Source organism: Neophocaena asiaeorientalis, unplaced genomic scaffold (assembly GCF_003031525.2).
Source record: "Neophocaena asiaeorientalis asiaeorientalis breed wild unplaced genomic scaffold, Neophocaena_asiaeorientalis_V1.1 scaffold67, whole genome shotgun sequence".
NCBI classification, from domain to species: Eukaryota; Metazoa; Chordata; class Mammalia; order Artiodactyla; family Phocoenidae; genus Neophocaena; species Neophocaena asiaeorientalis.
The window spans coordinates 1,313,195-1,333,187 of record NW_020173731.1 but is presented as its reverse complement, the minus strand read 5'-3'; the positions used below and the strand labels follow the sequence as shown (position 1 = coordinate 1,333,187).

The window sequence follows — 19,993 nt, the reverse complement described above, 5'->3', positions numbered from 1 at the left end:
AAAGCTGGAGTAGCAATACTCATATCAGATAAAATAGACTTTAAAATAAAGAATGTTACAAGAGACAAGGAAGGACACTACGTAACGATCAAGTGATCAATCCAAGAAGAAGATATAACAGTTATAAATATATATGCACCCAACACAGGAGCACCTCAATACATAAGGCAAATGCAAACAGCTCTAAAAAAGGATATCAACATTAACACATTAACAGTGGGGGACTTTAACACCTCATTTACACCACTGGACAGATCATCTGAACAGATAATTAATAAGGAAACACAAGCTGTAAATGACACAACAGACCAGATAGATTTAATTGATATTCATAGGACTTTCCATCCAAAAACAGTAGATTACACTTTCTTCTCAAGTGCGCATAGAATATTCTCCAGGATCACATCTTGGGTCACAAATAAAGCCTCAGTAAATTTAAGAAAATTGAAATCATATCAAGCATCTTTTCTGACCACAACACTATGAGATTTGAAATCAATTACAGGGAAAATAAATGTAAAAAACACAAACACATGGAGGCTAAACAATACATTACTAAATAACCAAGAGATCACTGAAGAAATCAAAGAGGAAATCAAAAAATGCCTACAGACAAATGACAGTGAAAACATGACGATCCAAAACCTATGGGATGCAGCAAAAGCAGTTCTAAGAGGGAAGTTTATAGCTATACAAGCCTACCTCAAGAAACAAGAAACATCTCAAATAAATAATGTAACCTGACACCTAAAGGACCTAGAGAAAGAAGGACAAACAAAACCCAAAGTTAGCAGAAGGAAAGATATCATAAAGATCAGATCAGAAATAAATGAAATAGAAGCAAAGAAAATAGCAAAGATCAATAAAACTAAAAGCTGGTTCTTTGAGAAGATAAAGAAAATTGATAAACCATTACCCAGACTCATCGAGGGAAAGGACTCAACTCAATAAAATTAGAAATGAAAAAGGAGAAGTTACAACAGACACCGCAGAAATACAAAGCATACTAAGAGACTACTACAAGCAACTCTATGCCAATAAAATGGACAACCTGGAAGAAATGGACAAATTCTTAGAAAGGTATAATGTCCAAGACTGAACCAGGAAGAAACAGAAAATATGAACAGACCAACCACAAGTAATGAAATTGAAACTGTGATTAAAATTCTTCCAAGAAACAAAAGTCCAGGACCAGATGGCTTCACAACTGAATTCTATCAAACATTTAGAGAAGAGCTAACACCCATCCTTCTCAAACTCTTCCAAAAAACTGCAGAGGAAGGAACACTCCCAAACTCATTCTGTGAGGCCACCATCACCCTGATACCAAAACCAAACAAAGACACTACAAAATAGAAAATTACAGACCAGTATCACTGATGAATATAGATGCAAAAATCCTCAACAAAATAGTAGCAAACAGAATCCAACAACACATTAAAAGGATCATACACCATGATTAAGTGAGATTATCCGAGAGATGCAGTGATTCTTCAATATAGGCAAATCAATCAATGTGACACACCATATTAACAAATTGAAGAATAAAAACCATATGATCATCTCAGTAGATGCAGAAAAAGCTTTTGACAAAATTCAACACCCGTTTATGATAAAAACTCTCCAGAAAGTGGGCATAGAGGGAACCTACTTCAACATAATAAAGGCCATATACAACAAACCCAGAGCAAACATCATTCTCAATGGTGAAAAACTGAAAGCATTGCATCTAAGATCAGGAATAAGACAAGGATGTCCACTCTCACCACTATTATTCAATATAGTTTTGGATAGCTATGGCAATCAGAGAAGAAAAAGAAATAAAAGGAATACAAGCTGTAAAAGAAGAAGCAAAATTGTCACTGTTTGCAGATGACATGATACTATACATAGAGAATCCCAAAGGTGCCACCAGAAAACTACTAGAGCTAATCAATGAATCTGGTAAAGTTGCACGATACAAAATTAATGCACAGAAATCTCTTGCATTCTTATACACTAATGATGAAAAATCTGAAAGAGATATTAAGGTGACACTCCTATTTACCATTGCAACCAAAAGAATAAAATACCTAGGAAGAAACCTACCTAGGGAGACAAAAGACCTGTATGAAGAAAACTATAAGACACTGATGAAAGAAATTAAAGATGATACCAACAGATGGAGAGATATACCATGTTCTTGGATTGGAAGAATCAATATTGTGAAAATGAATGTATTACCAAAAGCAATCTACAGAGTCAATGCAATCCCTATCAAATTACCAATGGCATTTTTTACAGAAGTAGAACAAAAAAATCTTTAAATTTGTATGGAGACACAAAAGACTGCAAATAGCCAAAGCAGATTTGAGGGAAAAAAACGGAGCTGGAGGAATCAGACTCCCTGACTTCAGACTATACTACAAAGCTACAGTAATCTAGACAGTATGGTACTGGCACAAAAACAGAAATATAGATCAATGGAACAGGATAGAAAGCCCCGAAACAAACCCATGCGCCTATGGTCAACTAACCTATCACAAAGGAGGCAAGGATATACAATGGAGAAGAGACGGTCCCTTCAATAAGTGGTGCTGGGAAAACTGGACACTAATATAAAAGAATGAAATTAGAACACTCCCTAACACCATACACAAAAATAAACTCAAAATGGATTAGAGACCTAAATGTAACACCGGACACTGTAAAACTCTTTGAGGAAAACATAGGAAGAACACTCTTTGACATAAATCACAGCAAGATCTTTTTTGATCCAACTCCTACAGTAATGGAAATAAAAACAAAAATAAACAAATGGAACCTAATGAAACTTCAAAGCTTTTGCACCGCAAAGGAAACCATAAACAAGATGAAAAGACAACCCTCAGTAGGGGACAAAAGTATTTGTAAATGAATCATCGGACAAAGGATTAATCCCCAAAATATATAAACAGCTCATGCAGCTCAATATTAAAAATACAAACAACCCAAAACAAAAATGGGCAGAAGACCTAAATAGACATTTCTCCAAAGAAGACATACAGATGGCCAAGAAGCACATGAAAAGCTGCTCAGCATCACTAATCATTAGAGAAATGCAAATCAAAACTACAGTGAGGCACCCCTTCACACCAGTTAGAATGGGCATCATCAGAAACTCTACAAACAGCAAATGCTGGAGAGGGTGTGGAGAAAAGGGAACCCTCTTGCACTCTTGGTGGGAATGTAAATTGATACAGCCGTATAGAAGCAACCTAAATGCCCATCGACAGACGAATGGATAAACAAGATGTGGTATATATATACAATGGGATATTACTCAGCCATAAAAAGGAACAAAATTGGGTCATTTGTAGAGACGTGGATGCATCTACAGACTGTCATACAGAGTGAAGTAAGTCAGAAAGAGAAAAACAAATATCGTATATTAACACATATATGTGGATCCTAGAAAATGGAACAGATGAACCAGTTTGCAGAGCAGAAATTGAGACACAGAAGTAGAGAAAAAAATCGTATGGACATCAAGGGAGGAAGCCTGTGGGGTGGTGGTGGTGGTGGTGGTGTGATGAATTGGGCGACTGGGATTGACATGTATACACTCATGTGTATAAAATGGATGACTAATAAGAACAAAAACAAAAATTAAAAATACACTTCCCACAAAACAATAAATTTGGAATTATTCAAATACATTGCTGAGAAATGGATCAATCTTAATGACATTTTTTAGAACAATTGGTTTCAGCAAAAATTATTTTTTTATCATTATATGAGTAAATATGCAAAGATTATGTGAATGATTATATGCATAAACAACAGATAATACGGAAAATCAAAAATCTATTTTGCTGAATGGTATGTCACAAATATTCAGTTTTCATTAATATATGCTATATTTTTATTATCTCCTTTATCCTGGTTTCCTCGGAGTTTATACTTCAACTCTTCTAATGGTTACAAAGTTGCAGCATTAGTACATTTACTTAAATTCATTCTTTTTCAAAATGAGAATTTTAAGGCTGTGATTTTATATTTGATTATAGTTTGGCCACACACCATACATTTTGATATGTGGTGTCCTTATTTTTATTATTTTCTAAATAATCTGAAAATAAAACCATATTCTTTGACCTACTTGTTGACTAGAATGGTATTTTTTAATATGGCTGGGGTTGGGGTTTTGGCATTAAAAGTTCATTACACATTTCTAGCTTTATTGCATTGTGGGCAGGAATTGTGGCCTATACTTTTAAATTATTATTAACAATTTCTTTGTTGTTTAGTATATGGTCAATTTTGGTAAATTTTCTACGAACACTTGAAAGAAGGAATATTATTTACTTGAAACTAAAGGACTAATGTGTATTAATTAGTTCAATTATATTAACTGAGAGCAGGTATAAAACTGTAGAAAATTCAAATACACCTGAAAGATAAAAAACAGCTTTCACAAATTTTTTAAAAAGGGAAAAAGTAGAAACTCATCATTAAAACAAGAGTTACCTCTGAAAATAGTAGTTGGAAATAGTTTAATTTACTTATTGTTTCTTACCACTGATATTAATAGGTATTCTACCTTTAGTCTTAAAAGTATACAATTAAAAAAATAACAAAATAACAACTAAAATATTTCAATGCTGATCTTTAGGTATTTTGTTAGTTGTCTGAATGCAAAGGAAAAAATGGTATTTTTTCTATTATTCAAATATACCTGTAAATATTTTGCTACATACTTTAAAATAATGAATCAAATAGATCTCCAATTCTCATTAGATTCACATTACATCTATAACGTAGGTCACATGGTGATTAGTTTTGAGCCGAGATGACTTGCAACTTGAAAAGTAAAGCATAAGAATAACAAAACAAATGGACTCTTCATAAGCCAAATTAAAGATCCCAATAATCACATTATGAGGGGATTGGCAACACATTAATTATCCTGGCTTTATTAATAAAATCTCTCTTTGTCACACACATATGTGCACACACGAATAAACATAGCCTACCAAAAACATATTTGAAGGGCAAGTGTACCTACATACCACATTGAACACACACACTCCACTCTTCATTACTGTTTTACATTGTTTTGATTTTCATCGTATTTTTTTCCTGGTGTTTTTTTTCTTTGCCATGGTAATGTAGCACACTAAAAATGATTTATGCTAAACAACCTACCATGGACAGTGAGCTTGGTGCTCATGCTGCTTGATCCTGCCACATTAGCTGCTGTGCACGTGTACTGGCCAGCATCACCAGGCTGAGCAAATGCTATTTGCAGAGCTCCAGAGCTGAGGATGTGCTGGCGGATTGATTCCATAATTACATGCCCATCTTTATGCCACGTAATGTCAGGTGGTGGGAGGCCATCTGCCTCACAGGGTAGCATGATGGGCTTATCCACAGCAATGATATATTCCTTAGGATGGGGGCTAATGACTGGAGGAACTAAAAGATACAAGGTTTGAATGTTATCTTAAAAGCAGGAATGTACCATTTACACACTACAGTATTACTCTAGCAAAGTGAAGTCACATTGACAAGAAACAAAGCCCTGACGTTACCATATCATCACCAAAGGATTGCTATAGCTTGTTTGCGTTGGAAAAGAAAATTCATTGAACCCATTGTAGAAAATTATTCTCTATCTAGTTAACAAATATAAATGATAATCAATTTTGAATAAGGATATAAACATGTACTCATGAGGGATTTCATGTCTAGAAAACTTAGACTGTGTTGACAGAGGTATTTTCTTTAACATACATGTATTGTGATTCATCAGCTACTTAAAACTTCCAAAATAGACCCCTTCAAGGTTTGGAAATTGTTCACCTGCTCAAAGATCCTTTTATTCATGTGTTTCCTACAGTGCTTATGATCTCATATACAGTGGCCATATTTAACAAGGTATTTTGTTAATGAATAAAGGAATAAAGAAATAGAATATGGAAAAGAATTACAATTAACCCTTGAACAACGCAAGGGTTAGGGATGACGACCCTGTGTGCTACCGAAAATCAATATAACTCATAGTTGGCCCTCTGTATCCTTGTCTCCTCTGTATCTGTGGTTTTTGCATCTGCAGATTCAACCAACCTTGGATTGTACAGTAACGTGGTATTTACTACTGAAAAAAAATCCTCGTATAAGTGGACTTGCACGGTTCAAACCGTGTTGGTCAAGGGTTGACGGTATATAGATAGAACTCTTTCCACTTCTTCAGAAAATGGTGGAAGGGCTTATGATTAGGATTTCTCTTCCTAGTGTTTACAATAGATTCCTAGTGTTTACAATAGATTACACTAAGGATATTCTACTGAGCTTTTCTTACCCTTTCCTGCCTTGGGGCTATTGCACATGCTGCCCTCTCTTCCTTGGACACTCTGCTACTTTTACATGGCTCATCCTAGCTCATCATTCAGGTCTCAGCTCCAGTGGTACCCGCCTCAGCTCCAATAGTATCCTCCCCACCAACAAGTAGTTGTTAAAGCTTACTTTAACCACTAGTGTAAAGTGGTCCCCACATTTTCCCATTTTGGAATATTGAAATGCTGTTAATTGTTCAAAGTGTTTCTTTTTCTTTTTTGAATAAAAGTGTTTCTTTTTTTCATATCAATAGTTTTAATCAATTAGTGAAGGGAAAAACCCTCACTAATTCTTTTCTATGACCTCAGTTTTGCCAAAACCGATGAATATTTCTTGGTCATCATCCTAACTGACCTTTCGCTTGCATTAAAAAAGCTGTCTACTCCCTTCTTGAAACACTGTCCTCTCCTAGCCTCCATCTAGTTTTCCTCTGTCATCTCTTCCCTCTCCTTTGTATTCTTTTCCAGTGTTCTCTCTTTTCGCAGACCTCTTAACAATGCAGAGTCCTGGGGCTTTGTCCTTAAGATATTTTCGGTCCAAATTCTCATCCAGTCTTACAGACTGAAATACCCTGATTACTTCCAAATTTATATCTTAGACTATACTTCTCCCTTGAGTTCTGAATTCATAAATATTCAACACTTTTTGACATCTCTGCTAGGATTTCTAATAGTTTCCCACATCTAACATGATTAAACAGAAGTCACGCTTTCCTTCCTCCCAAACCAGTTCCTCCCCTTGCATCCCTCACAGCACTATCTCCCATCTCTAGCTCAGGCCCAAAGCCCAGGAAACATCGTTAACTCTTCTCTTTTCCTAACCTCCCAATCTGATTAATCAGCAATCCTGGCAATTACATCTCCAAAGAGTTCTTGAACCCACCACTTCTTGTTCATTTTCCCCTGCAACTCACACACCCACTCGCACTCCCAGCCAGACCGTATCACATGATGCCTAGAGCACTTTACTAGTTCTTCCAGCTCTAGTCTTGTGCTTTCTCGAAATCATTATCTATATACCAGCAAAAGAGGTCTTCCTAAAACCAAACAAGAGTCTTGGTTAAATCGTTAAAAGGCTTCAACACTGCACACAGAAGGAAATCTTACCCCTCCTCTGGTCCTTCGGGCACTCCGTGCACTGGTCCCACTTTCTCTTCTGACCTCCTTCACATTTTCCCAGCCTTCCCAGGTTCATTACTGTCAGCCACACTGGCACGCTCCTTTTCTTACCCTTTCCTGCCTTGGGACCATTGCACATGCTGCCCGCTCTTCCTTGGACACTCTGCTACCTTTACATGGCTCATCCTAGCTCATCATTCAGGTCTCAGCTCCAATGGTAACCCCCCTCAGCTCCAATGTACCCCCATCAGTAGGTTAAAGCCTACTTTAACCACTAGTGTAAAGTGGTCCCCACATTTTCCCACCATTCTCCATCTCAGCCTTTTGTTTTCCCTCTGCATAGCATATGTCAGAATTTATCATAATTTCATTTATTTGGTAGTTTCATTTTTTTCCTTCTCCACACTATAAGGAAAGGATCGTATCTATAATGGTCAATGTATGTCTACTTATTATCCCAATAAACACTTGTTAAAGAAGTGTTGAAAAATACAAATAAATTAGATTTACAATCTGCAGGTAAGTAAGCTTTACTACAGTTATTAATTCACCATAAGAAAATCACACTACAAGGAAATTCAAATCCGCCATGCAAACTGAGCAGCTCGGAACCCATCTCTAGGTCACGTCTTGATCCACAAAAACAATGCATGTAAGATATGAATATTACATCAAGAAAATATAAGTTAAATGTGAAAGAAACCACACTGTCTTCAGAATATTTTTTTCCATCAAGCTGGTTTAATTGCAATTATGATTTATTTTTTTGTTTCATGACTCTTATTGGTGATTCTTTAAAATTTAAAAAATTTATGATGTTTTTTAAGTGGATATTACAATCCAGTATTTTGTAATGTATACAAAGTAGTATTACAGAGAGAATAGTTTTAAAAATCACCTTAAATATGTGCTACAATGCAAGTACCAAATAGAGGTTCACAGAAATTCAAAATATCATGAGATGCCTCAGTTTTCTTATACAAATAATGCCCCAAAACACCCAAGCACTAAATTTTTTCCTTCATGAGGTTAATAGAAAAACATATAGGATAATATAAACTAAGAATGTTAATTAAGAACTATGGTGGCATCATTACTTTAGATATATGAATTTTGATATACACTATTGTAAGCATCTTTGCAATGAAGACATAGAGATTTATTATTTAGGTACCTTGGACATTTAACTTGATTTTGCCCAAGGCTGTACCAGCTGGATTCTGAGCCACACACATGTAAGTACCAGCATCCTCTCTGACAGCTCTGGAGATCTGCAAGCCACCACGAGGAAGAACTGCATGGCTTCTACCTACATCATAGTTACAAAAGCAGAGTGAGAAGAATTTTTATTTTCATTAAAAAATCATACCGACTTCTGAATTATAAAACTGAATTGCCATTATTTTCTTGATTGAAACGGTACCTGAAGTGATGACATTGATACCTTCCTTTTGCCAAGTGATGAAAGGACTGGGAGTCCCTGTCGCTTCACATGGTAATAAAATGGGATTGTTTAGAATGACGGCTAGTTCACTTGGCTGAGGCTGAATGACTGGAGGCTCTATAAGAACCAATCAGCAGAAATAAGCAAAGGTTCTCGTTAGTAGCATAAATGTCTATAGTAGCCATGAGGTTAAACATGCCTGAATTCAAAATTCCAAAATATTAGTGATTTCATCGTCCCAGGGAAAAGCAAATAGCGGTCATATCACATTTTTTGAGTCTTGTTACTCTAGCCAGGTTCCATTAGAAGAACTCCATAGAAAAGACTAAAGTCAGAAACAGATCATAAAAATTCAAGAAGACAAATAATTTAGGGGTTGTTTTGTGTGGTTTGTCATCTGTATGTTTTCTTTAGTCTATTGAAGAACATCTATCAGGCTTTCATATCCCCAAAATATTACTGTGGTTTATGACTCTAGATGGTACCACCTGTCAAGAATAAACATGACTTAGAAAAGTACAACAGCAAAATTTTAATGAATAAATAACCTTTCATACCTTGGACATAAAGGCTCACATGTCGATGTGCAGAACCAGCTGCATTCCTGGCAACACAAGTATATCTTCCAGCATGGCTTAATTGAGTGGCAAATATTTCAATTGCTCCTAAAAAGGAAACATTTTTCATACACAGTGCATCCCTGTTTTTCTGGTTTGATAAACCATGTCTCTTTGATTTTGTGTGAGTCTGCCCCCTAGCACAGTAGTGCGTGGCTTGTACTCATACTTGTACCCCCTGTGCTTACCTACCACAGTATTTTTTTAAAAATCACTATTAACAGCTTTATTTAGGCAAAACTTACCATAAAATTCACTGATTTAAATGTACAATATGATGATTTTTAGTATATTTACAGAGTTGTACAATTATAATTTAATTTTAGAAAATTTCCATTATGCCAAAAGAAATCTCACTCCACTTATAGTCCTGCCTCACTCTCAACCCCAAGTGTAAGCAATCAGTAATCTAATTTCTATATATATTGGCCTTTTCTGGAAATTTCATATAGATGGGATCATACAGAAGGCTTTTGTGTCTGACTTCTACTGTAAGCATAGTTTTTGAGTTTCATCTGCTGCAGCAGGTGTCAATATTTTTGTTCCATTTTATTGCTAAATAGAATTCCAGCCTGTGAATTATCCACATTTTGTTTATCCATTCACCAGTTGATGGACATTTACATTGTTTCTATGTCTTTGGCTATTGTGAATGATGCTGTATGAACATTTGCATATAAGTCTTTGGGTGGACATATGCTTTCATTTCTCTAGGTAGGGACCTAGGAATGGAGTTGCTGGGTCATATGGTAACTGTTTCACATTTTGAGAAAAGTTCTAAACTGTTTTCTTAGCACAGTACTTTGTGCTGAAGAGTAGTTAATTTTTTTTTTTTGCGGTACGTGGGCCTCTTACTGTTGTGGCCTCTCCCGTTGCGGAGCACAGGCTCCGAATGCGCAGGCTCAACGGCCCTGGCTCACGGGCCCAGTCGCTCCACGGCATGTGGGAATCTTCCCGGACCGGGGCACGAACCCGTGTCCCCTGCATCGGCAGGCGGACTCTCAACCACTGCGCCACCAGGAAAGCCCAAGAGTAGTTAATTTATATTTTATGATTTTACTTGCTACCCATTTATGCAGATTTCTGAGATAGCCAAAATACTATGCTTTGAAAGCCAAGTTCTATCCTGAGAACAAATCTTTCATTATTTCCCTTCTACTGAAGAAATAAACAAATTCTCTTTGAATAATATGCCCACACTCATAAACCCTCAGGATGTTAGTTGCTACTTTAATCTCCAGTGTACCTCCCCAATGCAGGATGAATTTCCAGAAACACAAATGTGAATCACTTATACTTCCATTTAGGTGAATTTTTTTCTCTCTAATATTATAAAATTTTCAATACTTAAATTCTATAAATGATGGTTACTACCACCCTCAAAAATTATCCATATCATAGCACTTAACACCCAGCCCTACTTGCTAAATTATTGAAACCTTAAAAGCAAGAACCTTGTCTTAGTTTTATATCCTCATAAACTCAGTGGAGTATTTAGCCTATTTTAGGTACTAAATGTTTGTTGAATGAATGGACATTCTATTTGGCCAATAAAAGAAGTGTGGTTCACTCAAAGGCAACCGGTAAATTTGTTAAGCCTTAGGTTTAGTAAATATGCACATAAAATCCCAGTGGTCATGCTTAATATATTCATATCAGTCCTAGATATTATTTGTTATTTTGTTTTTAGACTTTTTTTCTATCCCTTTCCCAAGTTCCCCCTCCCCATTCTTAAGTGCATCTTTTCCCAGATGCCTAAGACCAGGAATACAGGTGTACTTTATTCTTTTATTTTGGTGCAACAGAAGTCCAAGTAAGGCCATCCAGTAAAAACGAATCCAATCAATAGCTGTGTAATCACTGAGCTGGGTCTTACCTGAGGACAGAATTTTATAGCCCTCTCCTCTGGGAAGCAGTCTTATACCATTTTTCGCCCAGTGAATTGAGGGAAATGGAACTCCTGAAGCTGTGCAGGTGATCACGGTGGGGGCGTGTGTGGTTACTAAGAAGTCAGTAGGCTCATCAGCTATGGAAGGTGGAACTAAAAGAAAAACAACAAAAAGAAAGAAAACGACATGTTCCCAACCCTTACAGATTTCCAAAGCCTCCTCATATATCCTTCTCTTTCTACACTGAAAGTGAATGCTTGGTCAGTGGAAAAGGAGGCTCTCTTGTGAAGTAGAGGAATGATGGAATGATATCATTATAATAACTTTCAGTCCACATACTAAGCCAGTTCTACCTTGGACAGTGAGATCCACAGTTCTCTTATCCTCTCCGGCGTCACTTGTCACAGTGCACTCATAGGTCGCCGTGTCATCCACAGAAGGGGAAATAATTACTAGTGAACCTGAAGAAAGGAGCCTAGAAGAGAGATTCCAAAGTAATGAGGTGCTATATATCAATTTTCATAAATGTTTCTAGTTGGTTCAACATGGTACTATCTTGTGAATTGAGGGAAATGGAACTCTTTCCTCATGTTAAAATGAGCATCATTTTATGCATCAGACTTTAAGTTTATATGGCAGTGGGTTAACAGGACCTCAACCTTGACATCCGCAGGAAGCAGTGGTGTGGAATGATTGTGTTAAGAGGGAATCTTGAATTTTCTGAATGCTTATGGCATAATCAACCATGTTCTCCCAGGTGAAATACAGTGAAATGAGCACACTGATGATAGCCATTGTTTACTGACCACTGAACACATTCCCGGCACCATCTCAAGTGCTTCACATTAATCATCTCTAAATTTCACAATAACTTTGCAGATTGGTATTTGATTATTTCTACTGACAGATGGGTAACTACAAGTCTGTCTGTCTTGCACCTTTCCCTACTTCACACGTCTCCTTACATGTGGTGGATACCTTGGAGATGCATAGTACATAAATCAAAGAGTCTTTTCCTTAACTTTGAATCAACTCAAAACTAAAGTGATCTGAATCACTTCAAATGTTCAGAAGGTTGAGTAAATACACATACATTATTTAAAGTAATCTAATGAATCACTTTGCTGTAGAGCTGAAACTAACATAACATTGTTAATCAACTATGCTCCAATATAAAATAAAAATTAAAGAAAATATGTATCAAAATGAAAAATCAATAAATCTTTTAAATTTCTAGTGGTTGAACACACTAAAAAAATTAAAATAATCTAAATAAGAATATCTGTATTCTTACTTCAAACTGTGCAATGATGAATAGAAATGATTTGATTCAATGGAAACATACTTGACCTGCTTTTTTATTCAAGGGCATTGTACATTTTCCCCATAGTATATGCTTTCAAGTCACTAAACGCCCAATGCCAAAAGATTAAAAGGGTGAGAAAGAGGGAGAAGCAACAGAGTTTCAAGTGAAACACTCCTAGTTTCATATTTCCTGATATATCAGAACTGATTTTTGTTAAGGTAGGTCTATGAGAACATTTGCTTTCAGTACTATGGCAAACCTTTTGCAAGATATCTATTAACTTGAGATACAAGAAATGATGCTTATCTAAAGCATCAGAAATTCCGAGTTTTTTTTTTTAAAGGTTAGTCTTTAAAAAGTATGATGTCATATTGAGAGCAATGGTAATCAAGCTGGAAGAGCAATGGTAGTCAAGCTGGAAGAATACAAAAAACTGGGAGAAAATGCTGTTCTTCCTCCCTCCACATGCTGCCAAATACCTATGCTGTATTTCAAGGTATAAAATTTGATTTTTATTCTGCAACTAAAACTTGTATTATTTCTACAGAACAGTTTTTCTTTTATACCAAATGATGTTTTTATCTTTTGTCTTTATAAAATTCCAAAAGATACTAAAAAAAAAAGCAGAATGGAAATCTAATTTTTTAGAGCTCAGACAGTTATCTACAGGACTTATGAATACAGAAGCTGCACCTATAATTCAGAAATAAGATTTTAGGTTGAAAAACGAATTCTACATTAAGAAAAAATAATACACTCTCTACATACTAGCTAATTCTTCATACTTTATATATTTGCTGCCCCCATTGATAGAGTTTAAATGTTAATTCTTTTAAAAATTATGTTTCTAAATAATAGGTGGGATTTTCCAGTTAAATTATTCCTTACCGGTATGAATTCTGATTTTGATCCACATTAAGAAGATGCCCATTTTTTCTCCAGTTGATTGATGGTTTTGGTATCCCAGTAGCCTCACAAGCCAGAGTGGTTTGAACATTTACTGTTACAGTTATGTTGGTAGGACCCAGAGCAATAGATGGAGGAACTAAAACGAAGTCACCAAGTAAGAAACACGTTCAGTAAATAGTATGCCATTCGAAGTATCTCTGCCAAACTGAAATTAATCATTGCTAACTTGCTTTATAGTTATGAATACAATAAGGTTCTGTGAATTTACACAGTGTTGTGATGATGCTTATAATATAGTGTAATACATTTAAATAGCACTAGATATGAAGGTCTTTATGTTATGACCTCACTGGTTTAGGCTACCAAAGAATATCTGACCCAAAGATTGGATGTTGTTCATAAAAGTACATTTACCATGGACTTGTAAATCTATTCGCCTGCGATCTGTTCCAGCAGCATTGGTAGCCATACACAAATATCTCCCACTATCAGTAACATGTGCTGACTGGATGTGAAGGAATCCATTTTCCAAGATGGAGTATCTATAAGAAAGATCACAAGTGAGGTCCTCCAGATCAGCACATTATAAAATACCCAGTTAAATCCATTTTTAGTCCTTTTCCTACTTCAGAAATTTACAATACCCTTGATGGAAAAAAAAGGATATTCTGCAAAGGTGCATAGCAGATGGGCTTGTGATCTTGGATAGATTATAATCATTACATTTTGAACATAAGCCTTAAGAATTATGCTTTTAAAATACTATATTCTGATCCTCATTTAAGATGAAGAGACTCACTTTAGAATGAAAAGACCCAAATAATGCATTGGATCAAAGATTTAAAAACTTATATTTCAGTTCTTACAGTATTTTTTATCCTTTTCCAGAATTGTTACCTTGCATGATTCTCAGATAGAACAGCTCCATCCTTTCTCCATGTTATCCTTGGGGCTGGCACACCTTCCGCAAAGCATTCCAATACAGCAGACTTATTTAAGTGAATGACAAGACTCTGGGGGCCACTCTTTATGCTTGGAGGAACTGCACAAGAGATGCATGTGGAAAACTTCCTTTATATCAATAACATAGCCTGAACTAAGACTCTTAAGAGGTAATACAAAGTGAGATTTGAGTTAAATGTATGGCTTTGCCTACAGTTAATTCAGGTTAGTATAAATAGAATTGGGGTTTAATTCCTAAAGTCTTATTCAAGGTAAGATTTTATTAAAAATTTACTTAAAAATGAAGAGTAAATGGGTGGGGAAGCTTTAAATCCCTGATATGGTGTATGAAATCTGGCTTTCTAATGAAAGAGGCTTGAATAGAATAAAAGTCATCTCTGGTATGATACAAATTAAAGATGATATTTCTTATTTCTCTTTGGCCAAATAATGGTCAGAGAATGTTAATACTGGAACAACGTCACTTTAAATAAAGGATAGAAAGTGGGGTGTTATAACAAAGCACATCTGTGATTAATTATGCAAGTCTCAGAGTGTGTATTTTATTAATCATTGAGTTCATATGGGAATAGAAAACTTGAATTTTAATTTTAGTGTTAGAGATATTAGCTGCCTGGGTCACTCAACTTGTAAAGTTTCGTATATTAAAAATCCAAAGGGACGGTTTTGAAAAAGTCTGTATCATATTCTTGAAATTTGGCAGATTTTAGTGTTTAGATTTTACATTTGAGAAAATTACAGTCCCATGGCAGTCTCTGTCTAGCACATATATAATCAAACACCAACATCAACAAAGGTGACTAAATAATTGGCTACTTGTCATCCAGAGATTTAGTGTATTAACTTCTCCGATGGCTCTGATCTGAATGACGCAAAACATCAGGATATGCTGATAACAACTGGACATACATTGTCCTCTAAGAGAAATGTATCTTTTTTTTTGAAATTGAGTTAGTTTGAATATAGTGATAGTACAAATATCACATGTTGTCTTTATGAAAAGAAATAAGATAAGCACAAGAATTTGTTTAGTACGCTCATAAAAAATAAAAATGTTATCATCTCTTTAAATGCCCTTATCTAAATTTTTAAATTGTGAAACAGTGATTAATTTTTCTTACCATTTACAGTGAGAATAAATTCTCTTGTAGTCTTTCCTGCAATGTTGCTGGCAACACAGGTATAATTGGCTGTATCACCTAGATCTGCATTATTAATTTGCAAGTATCTCCCTCCAGATAGGATTCTTACTCGAGGTGTTGCCTGGATTCAGTAAGTAAAATTTACCATTAAAATGTCGGACAAATAAAATAAAATATTAATCATCAAAAGTAACTATAGGGAACTGTAGTGCACCTGTCTCCCAGTATCTTTGTCTGCTCCCCCCACCACTATCCTGGCATCGAAAACTCTTGGGAAATATTTCTATGAGTGTAGTTAAAGCAAGAGCACAATCAGTGTCTCCCGTTCTCCACAGTGACGGCCACAATGAACCTCTCAAGGATGAAAAGGTGTCTCAAGTTGGGCCCATTCGAGCTCCCCAGAAAGACACTGCTGGAAGTGTTGGAATAAGGCATATTTTTACTGGAATCACTGGTAGTGAGGATGACATAGCTTGGTGGCAGTCTTACCACCATGTGGGGACAGCTTGCTCTGAATCTAAGACATTAGCAGAGTTGGGATTCAGAGAAAGGACAGAGATGCTTGACTACATGGTTAGAGCCTCTGGATCTAGTAATGCCTAAAGCTTAAGTTCACCAATTACTATAGCTAATAAATATCTTTTTTTTCCCATTTAAATTATTTTGAGTTTGAATTCTGTCACTTAAAGCTGAAAGTCTCCTGACTAATAAATTAACTTTGGTTAACTTACAGGAAATAATTATCCTTCAACATATTTAACATAAGTAAATAAATTATTTTAGTCTACAAATAGTTATTAAGCACTTATTTTGCACCCAGGCATGGGACCAAGAATTATGAAAATGCAGAGACCTATATTGAAATGAAATACTGAAATATAATGAAATCTAACCTCTGCTATAATGTCCAATTGGGGATTATTCATAGACTTTAAAAAATGCCAGGTAACATCAAAGACTGATATTTTCTGATTGTGCCTAAGTGGAACTACTTCAGGAAGAGCCCAAATAAGATTTTTCTACCATATGGGTTCTGTCCCAGATAAACATATATTTCTCATGAAAAAAGCTGTTCACACTAACATAGACAGTTCAGGTCAATTTATCTTGAAAGTCCACACATTTTCTCTAGGCCTTTCCTTGCTACAGGGGCTATTAATGGTAAACTTTTATTACTTCTGATGAGAATAAGTGATTTCTTAAACATACATGGTAAGTTCTAGGAAACGTTTAAATTTTGATATGGGTATAGCAGGATTTTAGGCTAATAAAAAAATTCTGAGTTGATTCTCATGTCTTTCTTCCATGAACATCAGTAAGTTCTGCCAACTTATTGAGTCTCACTACAATTTTCTCTGGTTCTCTTCTCATTTACTGCCAGTGATTCTTCCAAATTTGATTTCTTTCCTCAGATAAAACATCATTCTCAGCTGATGACCTTAATTCCTACTTCATTGAGAAAATCAAAACCAGGCGCCTGCAATTTCTCCCTCTCATCTCTTGCATATGAATGCAACCTTCCTTCCTATTTTTCCATCTCTGTGGAAAAAGGTCAACGCTTCTGTCCAAGGCTAATGTCTTCACCTGTCACCAGGGTCCCAACCCTTCCCCACTCAACACACTTAGTCCTGTATCTTCCATCTCTTTCAGTAAATAAGCATATACAAGTCTCTTTTGTATTTAAGTAACAGTCCACAATCATTTCCACTTCCTCTTCTTTAACTCCCCCAGACAGCTGTAACCTGTCTTCTACTTTGGTCACTGTATTGAAGAACCGTTGTTCAGATCTTTAATCAAGTCTATGTATTGCCAAAGCCAGTGAATACAACTTAATTTGTATCTTAACATGGACTCTGTTAACCACTCCCTCTCTCTTCCTTGGCTTTCAGTACACCAATGTCTCCTATATTTAATCTTATTTCTCTGAGTCCTCATTCTCAGTCCCATTCTTCTCTTCTTCCTTTGCTCACCTTTTAATTGTCAATGTTGCCTTAGGCTTTATTCTCATTTACAGGTCTTCTCACACTGTGTGCTTTCTGGCTGACCTCATACAAACTGATGGCTTCAGCAACAGGTTACACCATTGAGGACCACCAAATCAAAGATGTTTTTGATGAAATATGGACCCATATGTCTTAGTGCTTCTTAGAAGCTCCACTTAGATAATATATAGGTAATTCAAACTCAAAATATCTAAAACTGGACTCATTTTTTCCCCCATAACTGTTGAAATCAGTCTGTCCCAGTACTGACATCACTTAGTCATATATGAGATTAGCCTGAATTTCTGTATCATCAACATTCACTCAGTCCCTATCCGAACACCTAATGGTCTAGAGTGAAATGCACACATGGGAGATAAGACTATGGAGGAAAAGTCAGAGCATGAAGGGCTTTGTGAGCTAAGCTGGGCAGTTTAACCCGAATCCTGAAATCTATGGAGAATCATCAAAGGATTTTAATCAAGGTCTACTTCAACCATACCAAGCTACCTGCAGTTCCTGGGACAGCAGCATTCCTTCTCCTGTGATGTCTTTGTACATGCTATCACTTATGTTTGGAATCCCCTTCTTCTTTCTCACCCAACATCTACCCAACATTTAAACTGAACTCATCCTTTCCAAGAGGCTCCCCTGGGCTATTCCTTACCTTTCAGTCTGGATTACTTGCTTCTCCCCTCTGTTTCCATAAAATGCTGTATATCCCTCTAAGATATTGTTTATTGAATCTCAGCAGTATCAACTTTCTACAATCTTTGATATACTTCTATATATTTTCAGATAGTCTGTGAGCTCCTTGAGGATCAAGATTATTCTCAGGGGCAATCATAGTGCCTAGCATTATAATAGGCACACAATAAATAGAGAAACTGAGGCACAGGACTGTTAAGTGATATGCATGATGATTTAACAAGGAAGCAACTCTCAGCACCCAGTCTCTCTGTGTTTGGCATTTGTGTGATTTGATGATGGTGAAAATCTTTCTGCCATGTGTATTAGGGACACAATTTCCTTTTATGTAGGCACAGTGTACCACAATAGGTTATACTAACAGGATGAGGAAGAACAAAGGAGAAACAAAAGGATAAGTAAGTACTAGGATAAGGACAATCAGAGCATTCAAAGTCACGGCTTTGAGCCAACCCTAAAAGCCTACTTAGGATCCTGGGCTGTGACACTATAGGGCAGCAGACAGATATCACCCGAGCATGGGAACCTTTAAAGAGCCAGTAACTGTGTTTTCAAAGATTCCAGTCCATATTCCTGGTGTTGCACAGATCCTAGGGGTCACTCCTGAGGACCAAGTTTAGACTAGGGAGATTCAGTAATAGGTTTGCCCTAGGGAGTTGGCAGGACAGGTCAGGTCTTTTGAGACTCTGATGGTTTCTTCCCTCTCAAGTAAAGACAAATGGTACAGATGAACCTATTTGCAGAGGAGGAATAGAAAGGCAGATGTAGAGAATGGACATGTGGACACAGTGGGGGAAGGGGAGGGTGGGATAAATTGGGAGATTAGGTTTAACATGAATACACCACCATGTGTAAAATAGCTAGCTAGTGGGAACCTGCTGTATAGCACAGGGAGCTCAGCTCGGTGCTCTGTGATGACCTAGATGGGTGGGATGTTGGGGTGAGGGAGGTCCAAGAGGGAGGGGATATATGTATATATATGGCTGATTCACTTCACTGTACAGCAGAAACTAACACAACATTGTAAAGCAACTATACTCCAATTAAAAAAAAAAGACATAGCTGAGTGTTTTAATTCAACTTTAATCCATGGGCTCCAGGAGATATATACTTGGGCCAATTTACAGAGTATATGAATCAAAATACCTGTCTTTTGCCTCATAACTAGCTACTAACTACTCCAAGAAGGCTGAGAAAAAGGCTGATTAAAGGACCCTGTGCCCACCCCTGTAATGTTGAATAACTAGTAGTCTGACACTGTTTGGTTTTATCTCCCTAGCTAGGACTCTATTGCTGATTTTTCTGTCTCACAATGAATCTGTGGAATTTAGCAAGATTTACCTGTAACCGTTCTCCATTTTTAAGCCAGGTGATTACAGGTGGGGGCACTGCATCCGATTTGCATTCCAATGTCACTTGTCTGTTCCGTAACACAGTGAAATCCTGGGGTTCATCAGTTCCAGCAATATTAGGGGGGACTGGGCATGAGAACAAATACACCAAAGGCTTTTAATAAACAGCATATAAAATGATCTGGATTATCTGAGGTGTTCAACAA

The 19,993-nt window shown here is 36.4% G+C and overlaps 1 protein-coding gene across 1 annotated transcript in view; it reads right to left on the bottom strand.

Moving 5' to 3' along the window:
- HMCN1 (hemicentin 1) overlaps positions 1-19,993 on the bottom strand; it is a 503,492-nt gene that overhangs the window by 86,687 nt on the left and 396,812 nt on the right. Inside the window, exons 71-81 of the mRNA XM_024751100.1 lie at positions 19,777-19,913; positions 15,725-15,866; positions 14,538-14,682; positions 14,055-14,182; positions 13,620-13,776; positions 11,779-11,900; positions 11,413-11,577; positions 9,477-9,584; positions 8,899-9,036; positions 8,650-8,784; positions 5,167-5,436 (exon numbers count right to left, since the gene is read on the bottom strand). Coding sequence (XP_024606868.1) covers positions 5,167-5,436; positions 8,650-8,784; positions 8,899-9,036; positions 9,477-9,584; positions 11,413-11,577; positions 11,779-11,900; positions 13,620-13,776; positions 14,055-14,182; positions 14,538-14,682; positions 15,725-15,866; positions 19,777-19,913 — 1,647 coding nt within the window. The remainder of the gene's footprint in view (positions 1-5,166; positions 5,437-8,649; positions 8,785-8,898; positions 9,037-9,476; positions 9,585-11,412; positions 11,578-11,778; positions 11,901-13,619; positions 13,777-14,054; positions 14,183-14,537; positions 14,683-15,724; positions 15,867-19,776; positions 19,914-19,993) is intronic.